Source organism: Hoplias malabaricus, chromosome 17 (assembly GCF_029633855.1).
Source record: "Hoplias malabaricus isolate fHopMal1 chromosome 17, fHopMal1.hap1, whole genome shotgun sequence".
Taxonomy (NCBI): Eukaryota; Metazoa; Chordata; class Actinopteri; order Characiformes; family Erythrinidae; genus Hoplias; species Hoplias malabaricus.
In genome coordinates this window covers 7,093,094-7,113,578 of record NC_089816.1, presented here as the reverse complement: position 1 = coordinate 7,113,578, position 20,485 = coordinate 7,093,094, and the positions used below count along the sequence as shown (strand labels likewise).

At 43.5% G+C, this 20,485-nt stretch overlaps 1 protein-coding gene across 3 annotated transcripts in view; it reads left to right on the top strand.

Annotated features, from left to right (window-relative positions):
- Nucleotides 1-20,485, top strand: part of LOC136673177 (teneurin-2) — a 186,044-nt gene that overhangs the window by 106,858 nt on the left and 58,701 nt on the right. Inside the window, exons 4-5 of one of the 3 annotated variants that reach the window (XM_066648500.1) lie at nt 5,516-5,566; nt 8,256-9,438. The exons of 1 other annotated variant lie outside the window; for it this stretch is intronic. In XM_066648500.1, the coding sequence (XP_066504597.1) occupies nt 5,516-5,566; nt 8,256-8,296 (92 nt within the window). In that variant the 3' untranslated portion in view covers nt 8,297-9,438. Of the gene's footprint in view, nt 1-5,515; nt 5,567-8,255; nt 9,439-20,485 lie in introns of those variants that run through there. One more of the 3 variants, XM_066648499.1, reaches the window with a different exon arrangement.

Here is a 20,485-nt window from a genome sequence, read left to right as displayed (position 1 = left end):
ATTTGTTTAGTTTCTCAGGAAGAAAGAACTCTGTGTGCCAGATGAAAGAACATTGTGTACCAGAAGAAAAAAAGCTATTAGAGACCTTTTTATAGGCTTTTGAAAATAGAATCATGGACATCAGGGATTGGAGATAGTTGTATTATGGTTTACTTTATGATATCAGACCTGCCAATATTAGTCAGGAACTCATATGAACATTTAAATGAGAATAAATCATCTTTAGTGGCTACATGTTTTTTTGTGTGGTAAAGTGGCGCTACACAGCTCCAGGGTCCAGAGGTCCAGGTTTCTTCTGTGAGCTCTGGTTGCCTCCCACAGTCCAAAAGAACGTGGTGCTCTGTCTGGAGTATGTTCTGCTCTGGCATCTAAAGCACATATAGTGGCTAAAAGCAAGCTCAAACATTGGCATGAGAAGTAAACAAGGTGTAGCCTGACTGTGGATATAATACCAAGTTAATTCTGTGTATTTTCACCAGCTTCATTTGGCTTTCATCGTTTAAATCTGTATCTTAGTGCATATACAGTACTGGTCAAAAGTTTGGACACACCTTCTCATTAGTCATTGGTGGGATAGGGCTGTATCACTGTATAGAACTGTGTACCAGCCCCTACCTCTGCACAACCCGAGTTATGGTCTCAAACACATTAAGAAGGCGAGCAGTTCTACAAATGAACTCTTGACGAGGCCACAGCTGTTCACTGAAAACCATTCCAGGTGACGACCTCATGAAGCTGACTGAGAGAAGGCAGAGAGTGTGGAAAGCTGTCTTCAAAGCAAAAGGTGGCTACTTTGAAGAATCTAAAGTATCAAACATATTTTTTGTTTGCTAAATAATTCCACACATTGAATGAGGTGTCCAAACTTTTGACTGGTACTGTACATTCACAATGTGTGGAAAATGGTCCAAAACAAAGGAAACCCTCCCTGAGTGGGTGTGTCCAAACATTTGACTCGTACTGTATTTTATTTGTGATTTATTTTTTGGTCAAGAAACTCATCCAGTTGAACAGGGAACCAGAATGCCAGCTCAATAGCTGTGTTATTTAGCTTAAGACAATAGCATATAATGTGGCTAATAATTAAAATTGCAGCTTGTGATTTGAAAATCGCAGTTGAAAAAATAATAATCTCTTCAGCCTTGGTCTGATCTGTCAAATGATGACATTAACACCAAATTACACATGGGGACCTGCAATTTAGCATCCTGCCTGTCTCTCAGTGAGGAAATGCTGTCAGTCTAGTAAAGGTTGTCTGCTACAGTGTGATGCATAGAAACAATAATACTGCCATATCTAAGTCATGTGGACCCCACCTCACGAATGTTTCCAGTTCCACAATGTCCTCTCTGCAGGCGAGCTGGACTGCATATCTGCAGCCAACAAGCAACCAGCAGAACCCTCCTCCTTCTAATAAATGTGCAAATTGCATTGGTTTGTAAACCAGCGCTTCTATGCAAGGTCACACCATGATCATGCTGAGAAGGGAGGGAGTGTGCGCAAGACAAGAAACTTTTCCTGTGGGACAAAAACCAGCATGGCTCCTGTCCTCCTGCTGTGTGAGCAGACACAAGCACCTTTGAGTGTAAAAGCCTGCCTGCTTAAGGGGTATTAAGACATTTCAGATTCATGTGCATGTTGTCTTAGTTATTTATTTTTCTTTTCATTTCTCCTTTAAAGTTATCTGAAGTTTACAAAGCTGACCTTGAGGCAGTAATGGAGCATTTTTCATTTCTGCTTGTGGGAGTTTTGTTCATCATCTTTCTGTTAGATGGGCAACATAACAGGCCATCAATAGCATGACAATATGAACTTTTCCATTGCAGATAAAGCCCATGGTGACCACAATAGCAGGCTAACAGGACCACAGCTGAACATTTTATTTATTTATTTTTTTGGTCCCAAAGCATCTCCCCACCCGTTATTGACTGCAGTTATTACTGCACAAGCAATACGCATCTCCGGAAGCCTCCAGAGTGCGGGGGGAAGGGGGGTGATTTGCATTTTGGCTCCTTTTACGGGTCCTCCTTGGGAGCAGTAACAGTAGTAAAATATTACCCAACATTTATCCAAAACATGCTGACTCCAACAGCACCCAGCTAATTGAGAATTTACTGGGCAATAATGACTTATCATACTCTGCTTACAGCAGCGCTGATGCAGCCGGGCTCATTTAGCGAGCGCTAGTTTGGCCCTTAATGAAGTCCGTAAATGTCAGAGACAAGCGGAGAGAGGGTGCATCAGAGTTAAGTCATCGTAGCTTCTGCTACATTGCACTTTTCACAGCGTAGTCGCACGGCCCTGTGATGGCTGCGGTGTTGCAGTGTGAGACAGTGTTAGTTGTAGACATTTATTATAATCGCTGTTCTGACTGGGTCACGGGGGTGAACTGTTTCACCTGTTCTAGATGGTGATGTGGCATGTTACTTGTGATTTCAGTTGTTAATGTATTAGTAGTATATGATATATTCTGCTCTGTTGCAGGGTAGAGGACTATACTGCAGTTCTCAGCATAGGAAGTGATTTCCTGCTGCTGGTGGACTGGTATAATGTGCACTGCTGGGTAGATAAGCTCTGTGCTGTTTGGGGAGTTTTGAAAGATTATTTATTTTGTGTAGAATGTTGTTTAGGAAGGGGATGCACCGATTGTGATGCCCTTCAACGAACTGGCACCCTGGCAGGGTGTGTTCCTGAATTTTCCCCTTTGATTTGGCTCCAGACGAAGTGGTTACAGATTATAAATTAATTATCACAACTTAATCAAACCAAAGGATTTTCAGAGTTAAGTGTCAAGCTATTGAAAGTGTACGTTGATCCTTAGTCTGTACACCCACACAGTTTAATACAGCTTCTAGTTGAAGCATAGATATTTAAAGCTTAGCAAATAATTTTATACATATATACTGTTATATCTGGTATATGAAAAGCCTTCTAATGAACTAATTAACACAAAAAAAGGCACCATAAATGTGTTGGTGCAGTCAAATGAAACTTTATATGTGTATATGTGAATGTAATGATACTGTTTGTACGGGATTTAAGTATTGGAACAAAAAACTGGGAAAAAACTGTACAATTGAATGGTAGCCTGGATACAAGATGAAACACGATTGGGCGTGGAGGAATGCGGGTTTCACATGGCATCCTGTGGCACATAGATGTAGGCCTGCAGCTGGGCCTGTAGATCCTGCACACTGGTAGGTTGCTGAAGACGGCGTCCCAGCTGATCCCACCACTATTTAGCACCATTGGTGATAAGGCTGGTGATTGGGCAGGCCAAGGAGAATGTTGTAATCTGGCAGAGACATTCCTCGCAACCCAATCTTTTGATTAGCATGATTAGCATAAAGTTCTCCGTGGATTTTTTCTGACCTTACGGAGCTAAAAAACCCATTCTAACTGCTTCAGCGTCTGTTTTCTTTTGTAGGCACCCACACTGATGAGTTGTAAAAATAAATCATTACAATATATTTATTTTCCACATCCACAATCATCTTGTGATTTCTTGCCCACTCAGAGGGAAACAGACCTATTTTTTTAATCCATTGCAAAACCACCTGAGGATTGTCAAGCCGTGTTCGGAAAGCAGCGATATATATATAATGTGATGGATGTGTAATAATGCTGTAAGTGTGATTTATGTCCCCTCATTCTCCCATATGGGTTTTTTCTATGTTCCTTGTCTTCCATAGGTTTTGAGGGCTGCGTAATTGTCCTGTGTGGTGTGTTTTCTCTCCCTCTGTGGCGGGAGCTGTGTGATGGTGGCTCCTGCTCCGTGTCAGTGTGCAGTGGGCCAGGCTGACACAGATGGATGGCTGTGGTGACGCTCTAATTGTTTGTTGTGAGGGGATGTGGGAGCCGTCTGGCAGGGTTGTCTCACCCCCTTTAGCTGAGCTCCTGTTCCGGGATTCTCCCTGGGAGGCCTTTGCTCCAAAGAAGCTCACTCATATCCACCAGCGCATTTCTCTTATCTCCAATCCCATCCAAAAACCATTCTGGAGGCATTATTACTCACTACATACTACAATATACATCGTCCATTTGTCCACATCATTACATTTTGAAGGATGTAAGACGCAAAAAACTGATCTTGAATCAGTAGATTGGCGTTTTGTTTACACGTAGTTTCCACATTTCCATTTGGTTATCTGGTTTAAAATGTACCCAGCTCTGTAGTCTTTGTTAATTGTGAGCACTGTTAGTTCTCAGGTTTTAAACCACCCGCTTGTTTTGATTTGAAGTTAAGGAAAGATGAATAAAGTTGACAGAGAAGCCAAACTCTTGACAGTTAGCAACATTTGGCAGGGCCATATATATATATAATATTTCAGTGTTAGATTCAGGCTTGGTCACACCTGACATCTGTATCAATTGGCAGTGAAGACATTATTTCTCAGACCCTTTCAGCCCAATTGTGAATTTGTCAGGATGCAGACAGGAACAAATTAAATCCAGATTCACTTTTTGTCAGTGTAAGTTTGGCGCATGTCTGGGTCTCTGAAAGATCTCTGAAAAGAAGCTGTGTTTACTGAGAGGGAATTGCCTAACGGTCCCATTTCACAAATCACTGAGCCCACTTTCAAATTAAAACCCACCTGCGCAATCAGGAGATATTCCTCCTCTCAGACACTATGAAATATAGATCTCATGTGCTTGATTGCCATTACATTTGCATCGCTTTTGAGTTTATTATATTATTTACAAATAATATTTGTATGGATGGGAGACATTAAACTTTATTTGTTTGCTTTTTTGTGGTTGGTCAGTTGGTTGGTTTTCACTGTATCATGCCATAAGTCCAAGACCCAGTGAAAGTGCTAAGTAGGTAGTGGACTGAGGCTCCGAATGCACTTCCTCCCCTAAGCCAACACAGGCATAGATTTGCTCCAATTAAGAACCTGTGGTCCAGGGCTCGCTGAAATGCCACACTCCATGTCTAGAGCACCATGGGCACTGAGGTCCATTTAAAATGCTGCTTCGGCAAGGATCCAGCTTCTCAGCGCCCGGGTAACAAGACGTTAGTTTGAGTAGCATTCTCATTGGAGCAAAAGGAGGTGGCTAATGGGGAGAAGCAACAGGGCTCCGGCACTCTTATTATACCCGTGTGGCAGGAGGTGAGAGCAGCTCCTCATCAGGCCTCAAATTAGAAGCTGAGAGAAAGTTCAGAGAGTGACATGGGCTGGAATCACTCGAATCGTTTAAGCAAGGAGAGGAGGAGAGGCGGGTGTGTGAGTAACGGGGCCCAGGGTGCAATTTTGCATTCAGTACAAGAGAGATATAGACAGCTTTGAAAATGGCACAGACAAGTGGTAAGCCCACCTCTGAGCCGGTTGAGGGTGGGGGGAGGGGAGGGGGGGTGACTGGAAAGTATTTGTATGTTTCTGTGCCAAAAGCATGTGTGTGTACTTTGTGATTTTTTTATTTGATTTTATTTATTTTTTTTTGCATCATGTGTTAGATTCATCATTTTCTGTTTTCCATTGTCTTTTCCTTTTCTTTCATGTCACATCTAAAGCGTACCTTGACGACGATGAAGATGATGACCCTTTTGGGGATATTCCATTCAGTAAGTTATCCATGTATCATTGCTCTTGCTCGGGACATTTCAAAAGCCAGGGCAATGATAGTGTGTATTCTGTAGAATGCAGATATCGTATACATGTATTTATGCCTCTTAAAGATGTGTTTGTGTGTGTGTTTTGTGACTGTAATAATGTATTTGCGTATATTCCTGTGTCTTGGTGCGTGTGTCTCTGTGTTATTGTTTTATGGTTGCTATGCTCAACACACGGTTACGTATTTTTAAAGTAAGGGTCAGTTCATCAGTCACCTCTATTAACCCAAGCCAGCTGCTCCTGTCCACACAAGCCAAGCTAACTGCTCACAGGACTGAGACCCCCCCCCACGCCGTCCTACCAAGTCCCGTGGTGTGCTGTCCTTGGCTGTCTTAATGGGTTTTTTGTTTGTTGTTTTGTTTTTTGTTCTTTTTGCAAATTCTGACCAAATACCTTTGTCTCTTCTTTTGCCTTCTGTGGACGTTCTTCTGAAGGAATCCGAGCACTCTTTCCAGGCCTTCGCAAAGGTACACATTAGACAGAAATATAAATAAATATATGAATCAATAAGAAAAAAATAGCTGGTGCAATTAGTGTATGATTAGACTTTATTGTCTTTGTCAGGGATCAGTAGTGGTACGTTCATCTGCATGTTAGAGCTGCGGCCGTGCCGTTTTCCAACTCATGCACTCCAATTCTACTGTTAATTTGTTTTCAGTCATTTGGAGACAATTTCCCTATAGGTTCTGTCTTTTCTCCTCCCATCGCCTTCAAATCCAAACCTTATTTGCTCTCTTGAAGCAGAGATTCATGGCTAATGCTTTGTTATTGCATTGTGAAGTTTTCATTTGTTCCCAATTACTCGCGGAGAGTGGACTGAATTCCGACAGCCTCATGTTCATTCTGGGCGAGATGCTTCCAAACAACAGCGCTTTAGTTATATTAACAATTAACTTGGAGTTTTCCTTAGCCCTTGCTTCCCCTTCCAATAATGCAGTTTACCTTGTCCTGCTATTTAAATGATGACTTAAGCTGTGGTACAATGTTGACATCTTGATATATGAATAGAGAATGCAGAAGATGAGAATGATATAATGTCTCAAAGCACTGCGTACACTCTGTTAAGGATGAGGTGAGATTTCTTCCTATACAAATTTCCACTATGTCACAGTAATACATTGCAGCAGGCCAAGGTGACCTTGTGCATACGACACTCACTGTTTACCAAGCATATGTTGAAGACATTGCTATTTGCAGTGTATTCTGAATGGTAGAGTATTAGTTGCGTTTTATAGTCAAGATCATGAAGCGCAGGGTATTAATAAATACACTGAACGATCACTGGATTAGGAACACCTACTTTGTATCTACACTCACTGTCCATTTTGTCAGCTCCTCTGACCGTACAAGAGCACTGATTGTAGTCCTGCATACTTTCTTATCCCCGATTCACACTGCTCTTCAATGGTCAGAACCACCACAGAGTAGATATGATTAGGGTGGTGGATCTGACACAGCAGTGCTGCTAGAATTTATAAACACTGTGTCCACTCTCTGTCTGCATTGTACACTCTGTTAGACACACCTACCTCAATGGTCCTTGTAGATTTTGTCGGTTGGTGGACTCTTCTCAGCTGTTCGCAGTGGCCCTGAGGGCTTTCAAAAACTCTAGCAGCACTGCTATGTCTGATCCTCTTATACCAGCACAACACACACTAACACACCACCACATCAGTGTCACTGTCACTGAGGATGATCTACCACCCAAATCATACCTGCATCGGCATTTGTGGTGGACCTGATCATTGAAGAGCAGTAAGTATGGATTCCTGTGTAATACTCCTCTGTGACTGTCTCAATTGCCTTCTCTCTGTCTCTCTCTCTCTCTCTCTCTAATCGTGTCTTCAGGAAAGCCTACCCGTTATGAACTTCATTAATCACAATTCTTTAAACAACTCCATAGTCAATTAGCCTCAGTGTTTTGGCAAAGCCGGTGTTTTCAGTCCATTTATCATGGGCATTGTACAATTATTAGTACAATTACTTCCTCAGCAGAGCACATTGTGCTTCTGCCTTCCATCAGGGACGAGAAAGGCCCGTGTCCTTTTTTTTTCTCCATTATGAATAGATCTGCAGTGACAGCCTAATTTGTGTATTGCGTTTTGATTGCAAGGGAGCGATCAATAAAGATGAACACTTTGCTTTTCTCAACCTTAAAGTGTCTCCAACTTCTAGCAGCTGCCTGCACTTCTCTGTTTCTGCACAGGACAAGGCAAATATGGAAATCCAGGCTGGACAACTGTGGTTAACCGAAACTTGGCCCTCAAGGTTGGGTGTCCCATGTTGTCCTAACCCCTAAAGGATCTCTCACTCGCACAACTAATTAATTACAGTGTCAAAGCCATCTGGCTATCAGTGTACCCAGGTAGCCTAACAGCTTGAGACAGCTCTCAACTGCCATTACATCATTAGAGGTTAGATTTGTGTTATGTTACACCTACCAGATTCAAACCTCGGCTGATATCGTGAAGGATGCACCGGTAAGTGCTACACTTGTAATGGACACTAAGTGAGTTTTCATTGTTGTCAATGACAATGTTTTCCAGATTGTCCTCCAGTGCTGTGCTCTCTTTATTCTCCATCACACTGTTTTAATTCCTCCTGTCTGTCTAATGACCTGGCTTTGTTTGTCACCGCCAGAGGCTCCTGTTCTGTTAATTAACAGAGAAGTGGAAGGATAATGATCACAGGTGTCCAGTCTGGCTGTTCGGAGTAAGCAGGAGGAGCTATAAGCACAGTGAACGAGCCCTCCCTTACAGATTACAGGAGTGTGTAAAATTGTGTAAAATTGGCCCATGGTGCGGTGAAGAAGCTGGAACATATTGCTGATAGACCGTTACTTCCCTGGGACAGTTACCTCCCACTCTGGCACACTGAAATGTTGAGCTTTTTACAGCAGAGTACAGTCGTTTTCATCCGCTCCTAACAAGACAATTGGAATTCTAACGTTCTCTTGAGCATGTCTACAAAAACCCGCCTCAGGCATCACACTGAGTTTAACTCCAGCAGCCAGAAACTTTGCTGCGACTCGGAGCTGCTTAGCTTGTCAGATCAGGCAAGGGAAGATCCGCAGACACTAGCCGACTGTAGAGCCATACAGATTTTGCTTGGGCGGAGATTACGATTTCAGCCTCGTCTGCCGACTCGCTGGATCATCTGCCCCCTGCAGGGCACGGTGGGACGTCCACCTTGGTGTGCTTGGCGGCAGTCTCGCCCTGCTCTTGGTAGGCCGCCCTGCTGAGCCAGGCAGGTGGGCCTAACTGGATCAGTGGGATTCAGCAGCTTATTGACAGGCAGCCAGATGTTTCCATTAGTAGGGTGAGCTGGACTTCTCATCTGCCAGAACATCTCTTAACGCCCATCATCCACCCTGCTTTATCAGCCCCACAACAGTGTGTCTCTCTTAAACCTCCATTCTGCAGCTTTTCTCCCCTGCCTCGTTCAACTCTCCCTTTCCAACTGAGGCCAACTGGCACAAGCCAGGCCTCCTATTGCTGCCAGAGTCATGCTGGAGATGGCCACCTTAGCCTGTCTAAGTAACAGATGTAGGAAGTCAATTCTTCTCTTTTGTTGGATCTTTGTTTTCATATGATGTTTGTGTAGGTAGGTAAGTTTGTGTTTTGGTATGACGGTTGAGTAGGAGTTGGTTTTATGTGGCTGTTCTGTTTTTTCCACCTACGCTCTTAAAAATAAATACACCAGAAGAGTTCTTTCATGGAAGAAAATCTTTTGTTCTCTACAGCAGTGGGTCTCAAACCAGTCCTTAGGCGCCACGCTATTCCCACCAGCACCCACTGCCCTACCGCCACATTTAAGTATCCAAAAGAGTTAATGAATGATATTAGGTTAAACGTGTGATTGTGTGTGTGGGGGAAATAATATAAATACATAAACAATGTAGTATGAAAAACAGAAGTATGAAAAGGCTAGTAGCTTTATCAATTACCACTGTGTTATTTGTTTATAAAATCGTGCCTTGGCTTAAACTAGTGATGTATCAACAGTTTGTTAATCTGCGAATATTATATTCATTCATTCATCAATGAGCTTATCTTAATTAGCAGCCACTGATGCTACAAAGGAGCTAGCCTTCACATTGCGTGAAAGGTTCAAGTTTATGGACTAACAGGAATGTTCCACAGTGACTTGCCGAAAAATCTTTTCCTTCTCCTGTAAAGTTACTAATTTGGTGAAAAATATATTTCTTTGGACAGTGACAAAATGTTTAATTAATCTATTAGTGGTATAATGACTTTTGAAGCACTTTTGCAAACATATAATTGTAGTTCAGTGTTCAAGCATTTTACTGCTCTTTTGTCGTATTATGTTATCTGTTGTGTAATATTAAGAATGACAGTTTTATTTTAATACAAATAATAAAATGAAGTGTCCATATGCTGTGTTCGCTGTCATCAAAATCACCGTTTTTAAACTGTCTGTATATTTTAAGATACAGCTTTATCCCTGATACCAGACCAAATCTATGTTGATACTTTTTAAATGCTTTTTCCTTGATGGAACTCTCGACACATGCAGCGATGAATACATTCTCCTCGCTTGCCATTTTCAAGCTGCTTAATATTTACGTTGAATTAAACGTCATTTTTAAAACTAAACAACAGTTTCCGTTAGATCACAAAAGAGTGGGAGAATGTGAATTTGGAATTTACGGCGGTTTTATATTGATGTTGATGGACGATGTACACAGAGGTCAAGCCCAAAGGGAGAATGTGGCTCCAGCTGATCTTTTTGATGACCTTTGGTGCAGGCCTTTGAGGCGATAAACTCGTACTACTACTCTGTACCATACGACACTTATACCTTACACCCAGCTTACTGCTGAGGGAATGAGTGTTGCTCTGATCCTCTTTAAATCCGGCACACTGCTTTCTGCCTGGCTCTGCTGTCTCGTCAGTATTCAGCTAAATACCTTGACACACCCCTTTTGCCCCTCCCTCCCTTGTCACTCACACCCAACTCATGCTTCCCCAGCCTGGGCCCCTTAGGCCCCCTGCTGGTCACATCCCGTTACTGCGGTGAGTGTGAGCCGCTGTGCCTCCTGCCAGCATTCTAATCCGGATTGATCCGTGCAGCATGCTGTCTCATCGATCAAACCTCTGCTGAGCGCCTCTAACCGAGAGCCTGCCGCCTGCGACTGCACGGCTGTCTGTGTGTACATGCACATGAGCATGCATGAACATGTCTTTACGTCTGTAACCGTGCATGCATGTTCCATTGCTGTATGCATTCCCCAGGCTGCCGTGACTCCTCAGTGCATGCGTTCTGAAAAAAAAAAAAGAAACCTCGTTCTATTAACTTCAACTGCATGCTCTGTTCTGAAACCTGCACCCCCCATGCCCCCCCACCCACCCACACCTTTCTTTCAATACAGGCCTAGCCACACGGGGCATAAACTCAGGTTAATCTAAACTTGCCACACACAGTCAATGAGCTAATCGTTACCTAATTGGATGTAGCGATCTTTGTGACTTTGAAGAAGTATGAAAAAGGCTAGTAGCTTTATCAATTACCGCTTTGTTAGTTGTTTATAAAGGGCTTTGGGGGGCTGGGGATGTAAGACAGGGAAAGGAGTGCCTCTTACTATGCTTCAGTCGTTATATATTCATAAGCAGCAAAGCAATACATGGTACAGTAACTGCCAGAAAATGGAATTTGCTAAAACTGACGCTCGTCTCAGGATAAAATCGAATTTTGTCAAGGTCAGCGCTGACAGATCAAACACAAGTGCGTAAGCTATCCCTCTGGTCAATACGCCACTTTTTTCGATGCTCCCTCTCTCTTGTATTTCCAAGAGCTATGCTCTTGTTTCTCGTCGTTTCATTTTTCGAGAGAAGTGAGACTGTGCTGCAAATCCATGGATCCATTTTAATTCTCACCCTCTAACTGGATCTAGTGTCTAAACCCCCGAGGGCTGGATGAGATTTGCAGTTGAAACAACGGCAGAATTCGTTGCACTTCATTTGCACATTCAAACTCGGCGGACAGATCACCATCAATGTATGGATATCAGATAGAATACACAACAGACGAGGAACACATGGTTCAGCAGAAAAGCTGCCGTTCAAATGCCAATATGCCCATTTAAATGGGATTTGTCTTAATCAATAACCTTTCTAAAAGGCATGTGTTGTGTTGCAAAAAGTCAGCCAGTGACACAAAATAAATAAATTAATCCATATTAGTGCCGGAGCTTCCTTGCTGCTGAGGATGCTAAACGTCCAAAACACTTGACAAGCAAATTAGTAGTTTATTACACGCCTCTGTGCCCCCCACCCCCTCACTTTTCTTCCCAGTTCCTGTGTTGTTGTTTAGATGTAATACAAGTACTCTGGGTTACGAAGGAATCTTTAGAGCGATGCCTGTTACGAGCCACGTTTGTTTGGCATCACATGGATGGCTCTATAGGGAACTGTTTTAGAAAATGGAGGGTAAATTAGAATCAGGAGTATGAATATTATTCGTAAACGTCTGCAACATGCAATGATTCTTTATCAGTTGAAATGGTGTTATCTACACATTCAAGAAAAAATTATGATACATTTTGTTTTCCACTTGCAATGTTCCTTAAAATCTAAATTCGGGTTTCGCGGACACAGGGAGAACACACCAACTCCTCACAGACAGTCACCCGGAGGAAACCCACACAGACACAGGGAGAACACACCAACTCCTCACAGACAGTCACCCGGAGCGGGAATCGAACCCACAACCTCCAGGCCTCTGGAGCTGTGTGACTGCGACACTACCTGCTGCACCACCGTGCCGCCCCAGTTTGAATATTCTTTTATTTATTTATTATTATTATTTGTTTTTTTGCTAAAAGTCTGTTGCTCTTTAAATGGAGGTAATTGATTTATTATGCTGTTATATTATCATTATGGCAGTGGCATTAAGTGACAATAATATAGTTCATGATTATTTCTGTGTTATCCTGTATAGTGTTTAATTCAAAAGTAGTTCCCCATCTCCAACGGGAGGGTTTCCTTTCCTGACCATCTGTCTCTATGGGTGTTAGTGTGACATGGTTCGGTTCTTTCTACAAAAGCTTTTAGTTACAATCTTCCGTCTTGTGCTTCTACCCTCAGTTGCCATCTAATTCTCTCCTCCATTCACCAGTGCAGTGCTGGGGAAATATCCACAATGTTGGGCATCAGGAATCTTGCCACGTATTAACCAAACTCCCTCTGGGCCTAAAAAGCAACCCTCTGATGTTTAGAACTTTGCTCTCTGTGGTCTGCTCCCTCCCTACCTGCATGAAAAGGAAGTGTAGCCTGCAGCATTACAGAAAGCACCCTCTGATGAAGGTTTCATCCGTATTATGCCCAGAAGGAAAGCCCTTGCATCTCTCTCCCTATGGCACTCAGTCTCCTTTACTGTTGTGGCTACATTGCAGGCCAGGGACTTTCTCCTGGCCAACGTTGGTAGTCTCGGAGCCCTTTAAAGCAACCACAATTCAATCAATCACAATCCTGGGTCAACTGCACACTCAAGCCACTCGGTCTTGGAAATCCAGAAGGCACTTTTTTTTTTTTTTTTGCCTTTGGCTCCTTTCTGTCTTTGAGGAATCAATAGGTCACTGAATTCAACCCTGTCTTTAACAAATGGAATTGGCGGCTCACCTATGCAGTGGCCCAACTCAAATGCTGACTCTGCTGAGCTCTTTCTTGGCAGAAAGGCTGCAGTTTGTTATAAGCGTGTTGGGTTCTCTTTATGTTATCTGCTCCAGGCTGCCAGATCGGTTGAGTATTGTGTTATTACTAGTCTATGCCTGATATCCAGGCCTGCATATGAAGAGGGCTGGCTGCGTCCTTCAACTTTTTAATGTTTTCTTCTAAGCAAATTCTATCCTCAGGCAAGTTATTATGCTACATTCAAGGCTTTTCTACACAGTTTTAAGCATATTTTGCTTGTGGTTTGATAGAATGTAGTGCGCTTGTGTTCAGTGGTGTGCCCTTAGCCCAGTGGACTTCCATTATGTTTGATTCTTACCCAGTAAATACAGTCCTGCCCATTCTATTGGGTCACAGTGATGGCATTATGAACTTTACCAGTCAAACCCCTCCATTCTTCAGTCTATACTCAGTTGAATCAATTCGTTGCTCCACTGACCCCTGTCCCAAATTAATGGGTTAGCCTCCGCACCAAGCCCACAATCAATGGTAGACTCCAGTATACTTAATCAATGGATTAGCCTGCTCACCTTTCCACCGATCAATGACTCATTCACATCACCATTAAAGGTGTATGGTCAGTTCTAACCCTTCCACCTTGGCCATACTCACAAGCACACTCTGCCTAATACACACACACACACACAGTCTTTGGGGTGTGAAATAACAGTGTTCAGCACAGTATGGTCAGTATATCTTGTGGCAGTGGCCTGTGTGAATGTCAAAGAGAACAGACACTGTGGAGGATTATGCACCAGGCGCTGTTCTGTCAGACTCAAGTTACCATGTTTCCCTATCCAGCTGTTTCAGTCTTCACTACCAGAGCACATGCTCATAGAAATATTACATCCTCACCAAGCATAAGAGACCCTTCATCTGCTATCCGCTTTTGTAGTACACAGTAGTTGGTGATTCACAAGGCATTCTTAGCCCTTCATCTGAAATGTGCTTCTGAAAAAGCTCAGTTCCAAGTTATATCCATAGGCCCTACTCTTCTTTTGACATACCCTACCCTAGGCAAAACGGGGTAGGGATAAATGGTAGGGCTAATGGGGTAAAGGGTAAAAGCCGTTTAGATAATAGGGTTTTTTTTGACTGTGGTGCAGTGGCTTAACCTTAATGTAACTACGTTTACTGTGAATTTTTATGATTAGATTATAACTGGAACCAAAATGTGGATTATTTATTAATATACAGTTAGTGTAGGTGTGTAATATGCATATGTTACATCACGGCATGCAGAAAGAAGCCCTCATGAACATGGACAGGGATTCTCTCTATGCTTTAATCCAAATTTCTACTCTATTCTGGAATATTTACCATAATCCCAGTTTTTGCATTTCTTTAAATTTTGTTTTTAGTTTTCTTTGGTCTTTAAACAAATATCTTCTCAAATGTGTACATTTTCCCATCAAAGGATGTATATGGGAATTTGCTGTGCACCAGTATTTATAGCTGGAAAAAAAAGACATGTATATCTTAAAGCTGCCCACAGAACCTAGGATTTAAATCTGTTTTTCGGACTCGAGTGCCAGCCTTGGGCAGATCTGTGCTTGTAGCGAGTGAGCAGATTGCAAACATAGACAACGAGAAGGTTTGCTCAAGTGATTCAAAAGCAGAACAAAAAGATCATACCTGCTCAAGTAAGAACATTGAGGACTGGGTGCAGTGCGCCCTGAATGCTGATAGAAGTGGTCACGTCTGTGTTGCTGGTCTTTTGGAGATCACAGTGACTCTCCAGCCTAGCTGTAACTGTCTGACCCACGTTAATTCAAGTTCAGTATGCGGTTGCATAATTTTATACCTAGTGACCAAATCAAAATGACTATGAGACCTGCTCAAAACCTCTCCTTAATGAATGCCATTTTCTGTTTTCCATCTCACTGTACAATGCTCTCAGTGTGGAGGACAGAGTGCTGCTGGCACTCAGTTTTTGGTGTGTAAACATTAATAAAATTAAAACATGTTGCAGGACTGCAGCCCACGAGAGCGTTGAACACGTCACTCTTTGTTTGACGTGAACAACAAGATGGCCAAAGTTTTGGTGAGAAGAAGCTCAAACTGATGAGGCTTAGTAAACAAACGGGCTGCCACCGTATTCCCCAGCCGGCTGCGTTATTAACTCCACTGTGTTTTTGGAGGGGTATTTCATCAGTGTTGTTTCACAGCCTTGGCTAATACATTTTTTTCTTTTTCTTCTCTGGCATCGTTTAAATTAGGAGAACCAATGAAGATGGTCTCCCCTACAAAGCTGGAGAACAAAATTTGTGGAGCTTTATGCATTTAGGCCATTCATCTGCCGCACATTTGCTGGTGTGGCAAGGTGGCCATTTGTCTTAAAAGCAATTAAGACTATGAGGCATTTGTCTCATTGCCTTATGTTTTATATTTATATATTTATTTATTTATTGACCTTAGAACTACATTAACTTTTCCCGGTTGCACTGTTGGAGGTGCATGCACTCCTCCTGCACCTATGAAAAAGAAAATAAAATTAAATAAATAAATAAAAGAGGGCGGCACGGTGGCGCAGCAGGTAGTGTCGCAGTCAAACAGCTCCAGGCTCCTGGAGGTTGTGGGTTCGATTCCCGCTCCGGGTGACTGTCTGTGAGGAGTGTGGTGTGTTCTCCCTGTGTCTGTGTGGGTTACCTCCGGGTGCTCTGGTTTCCTCCCACAGTCCAAAAACACACGTTGCAGGTGGCTTGGCGACTCAAAGGTGTGAGTGTGTGTGTGTGTGTGTTGCCCTGTGAAGGACTGGCGCCCCCTCCAGGGTGTATTCCCGCCTTGTGCCCAATGATTCCAGGTATGCTCTGGACCCACCGCGACCCTGAATTGGATAAGGGTTACAGATAATGAATGAATGAATAAATAAAAGAGTTGTAGAAACATGAAATTTAACCTGGGATGCCGAACCTGAGTTGGCTTTATTGTTAAAGTTAGTTTTATTTTATGTTTCTTACGATCCTAGTCATATCTAATCCATTTAATGATGTTGAGTTTGAGGCTCTGGGTTTCCAATCCATTGCTCTCCAAACACCAGCAGCTTCTTTGGTATCGGATGCTTATGTCCTAGAAAGAAAACCGAGTGGATACAAACTCTAGAAACGTGGAAATGAGACAGAAAAGTCATGGCAAGTCAAGTAGAGGCATAATTAAACACAAATAGGCTGCTGTTGTTATTCTCCCCATTGTTATTATCATTATTACTGTGATTAAGTTTGCTATTATTTCCACTGAGTATGTTTTACTTTAGTTTTGTTTTGGAAACATTGCACTTGAGAGAGTCATACAAATAGAAGAAAGAGAGAGAGAGAGAGAGAGAGAGAGAGAGAGAGAGAGACTGACTCAGGGGGATTTTCGAATAAGGTTCTGCAGAAGAGCCTTTGGATGTGCAGTAGCGGAGACACAAGAAGAGAGAGATGGTGAAGAAGAGAGGGATTTGGAAGTCCTTTGTAGGGCTACTTCACTGGGCCACTGCTGACCAGAAGCTCCAAACGGGTTGTCTTTGTAATGAAAGAGCAGTTAGGTGGTGCTTTGCGCCGGACTGCACATGACAGGCCTGCCCTGTGGATCAGCGGAGCTCAAAGACTGGCAGGGTCCTGTGGGCAAGTGGAGGAGCGTTCAAAGGTGCTAAACAGCCAGTTTCAGCAGGCCTGGAGCTACACCGCCATGTGGCCTTCACACAGCCATGGAAATGCACCTCACATAGAGTGGACAGATGAGAAAGTGCCCTCTCTTTGGCCTCCTGCATGCGTGCGCTTGTGCATGTGCAGCCATGCCAGATTGCGCCTTTTTATTTATTTATTTTTCCGTTGCTCTGCTTGTGTTTGGGCTTATGTTTTTATGAGTAGTTTTATCCTCTTAAGAGTCTGTATATGACAGATATGCGTAAGTTGATTCATGCAAGTCTTGAGTCTCTGGCGCACAAATACGAGTTGAATTTCAGCTCTTCAGTGGAGTATTTTATTCTACTCTTGTTATTAGCTGCAGGCACTGTGCTGTACAAAAGTAAACCCCTACTTAAAACCTGTCAGGTTCAACATAGCTTCAAACAACGAGTCTTTCATTTACAGTAAAGCCTTCAGTCTGATGGACAGAACTGAAGCACTGCACGCTGTAATGGTGGAGAGAGGCAAATGGCTGATTAGTCTTAAGTTTATATGGCATTTATGTTAGCCATAAATAACACTACAGGAATCTTTATCCACTACATACAGTCCATTCAACATTCAAAGATGATCCCCCCCTCCCCCCGCTCTATAAAGCCTTGTTATTTGAAGCTGTATTGAACTTGATACTGCTGTGAGCTGCAGGAGAGTTTTATTCATCAAAGCTTGTCAGTTCTAATTGAATCTGTTTTCTCAAGTTGAAATTTTACAACTTGTGAGCCTCAAGTGACAAGTCACTCAACGTGAGCAATATATGAACCTACATCCTGTATCTGTATGTTTATGAATGAGTCGAACACTCATAACTACATGAATATTAGTTTCATACAGTTGTTTTTAAGGGTGGCACGGTGGCGCAGCAGGTAGTGTCGCAGTCACACAGCTCCAGGGGCCTGGAGGTTGTGGGCTCGATTCCCGCTCCGGGTGACTGTCTGTGAGGAGTGTGGTGTGTTCTCTCTGTGTCTGCGTGGGTTTTCTCCGAGTGACTGTCTGTGAGGAGTGTGGTGTGTTCTCTCTGTGTCTGTGTGGGTTTCCTCCGGCCACAGTCCAAAAACACACGTTGGTAGGTTGATTGTTGACTCCAAAGTGTCTGTAGGTGTGAGTGTGTGAGTGAATTTGTGTGTGTGTCTGTGTTGCCCTGTAAAGGACTGGCACACCCTCCAGGGTGTATTCCTGCCTTGTGCCCAATGATTCCAGGTAGGCTGAACTGGATAAGGGTTACAGATAATGAATGAATGAATGAATGAACAGTTGTTTTTAATGTAGAAGCCGAGTGACAAATTCTGAAGACAAATATCGGAAAAATAATTCTGCAGAGTTCTGCAGGGTTAAGCTTGCTTTTGTGCATTGTGTGTGTGTGTGTGTGTGTGTGTGTGTGTGACTGTGTTTCTACGCCACGGAGCACACTAAAGGCATCCTGTGTTTCTGGCCTAGTCTCCATCTCTGGTTGCTCATTAAAAAAGGGAGAGTCTTTGATAAATGCATCTAATCATATTCCCTCCATCTGTTCAACCTGGGCCGGCCAGGCCTGCTCGAAGGGAGAGTGGATATTTTGAGCCGCTCAGCTTTGGGTCCTTGCGCCGCACCTTAATTGACTCAAGCCCTTTCAAAAAGCAAAAGTACTGAAAAACTAGCGTGGCTCTGTCCGTGCCTGTGGAATCAGCCCCTTCTCTCCGGAGTGGACTGACCTTTGCCAGCAGCGCAGGGGAACAAGCAAAGGGTGTAGAACATGAGTGAAAACAACATCCAGCAAAGCCCTTTCTCTCACTCTCGCTCACTCCCAGTTGAATTTTACAACGGCGGAAAGCTTTTTTTTTTATTCCATGTGTCATACCTGGTGAGGCTCTTTTCTCTCTCCTTCTGTCTCCTATCGACTTTCTGCTTCGTACCTAGTCCCTTGCATGATTAAAAGTTCCTCTGAATTCACATCCTGTAGCGATGCATGATTCACATCTCCCAGCGCATTGAATATTTGCCTTCACTGGTGCATATTTATCTTACCCCCTGTAAATTTAACCTTCCTGCCTATATTTGTGTCTGTCTTGCTCACAGTTTCTAGTCTCGTGGTCTGAACTTTGGACGTGCAGCTGCACCGCCGGGCTCTTTCTGCTCACGAGCTTTCCAGCACATACAATAAAATAATTATAAAAGTCTATGATTCATCCAGTGTCGCAGTCACACAGCTCCATGGGCCTGGAGGTTTTGGGTTCGTTTCCCGCTCCGGGTGACTGTCTGTGAGGAGTAGGTGTGTTCTCCCTGTGTCTGCGTGGGTTTCCTCCGGGTGACTGTCTGTGAGGAGTGTGGTGTGTTCTCCCTGTGTCTGCGTGGGTTTCCTCCGGGTGAATGTCTGTGAAGAGTGTGGTGTGTTCTCACTGTGTCTGCATGGGTTTCCTCCGGGTGACTGTCTGTGAGGAGTGTGGTGTGTTCTCCCTGTGTCTGCGTGGGTTTCCTCCGGATGACTGTCTGTGGAGAGTGTGGTGTGTTCTCCCTGTGTCTGCGTGGGTTTCCTCCAGGTGAATGTCTATGAAGAGTGTGGTGTGTTCTCCCTGTGTCTGTGTGGGTTTCCTCCGGGTGACTGTCTGTGAGGAGTGTGGTGTGTTCTCCCTGTGTCTGCGTGGGTTTCCTCCGGTGACTGTCTGTGGAGAGTGTGGTGTGGTTCTCCCTCTGTCTGCGTGGGTTTCCGCCGGGTGCTCCGGTTTCCTCCCACAGTTCAAAAACACACGTTGGTAGGTGGATTGGCGACTCAAAAGTGTCCGTAGGTGTGAGTGTGTGAATGAATGTGTGTGTGTGTGTGTGTTGCCCTGTGAAGGACTGGTGCCCCCTCCAGGGTGTATTCCCGCCTTGCGCCCAATGATTCCAGGTAGGCTCTGGACCCACCGCGACCCTGAATTGAATAAGTGCTTACAGATAATGAATGAATGAATGAATATCATTCATCCACTAAGCAGCATCTGTCATTTAACAGAGACAGAATTGTCCCTTTTATTTTGTCACTGTGGTGTGTGACAGTTTGTCTACAGGTGGACTCCTGAGTTATTTCACTTCTTTTCTATATATTCTAGATATACAATGAATACTGACAGTTTTCCTGTGTGCAGACACATCATACGGATTATCATCAAACACGGATTTCAACAGATTCTTTTCTACAAAGAACAGAAAGCCCTTTGACTCAAGGCCCTTTGATGCAAAAGCTTCCAGAGCTGCTTTTATTTGGCTTCTGTTATAAGATCTTTGTGAGCCAACCTGATTTCTGTTCTATTTCAATTACAAGGAAAGGCATCAGCAATGATTATATTTCAGAACTGTCCGTACCAATCAGATGTGTCAGATACAGAGCAGGTAAAACATGTTGGATTTAAAATGTTCTTTAATGGTAGCACTGTCAACCAGGACTCACCCTGAAACAGACTGCTGAGAGTCGCGAGGCAGATTTCTGAGAGGCTGGAAAGAACTTCGCTTCCCTTCTGCACGCGCACTCACTCTCTCTCACACACACACACACACACAC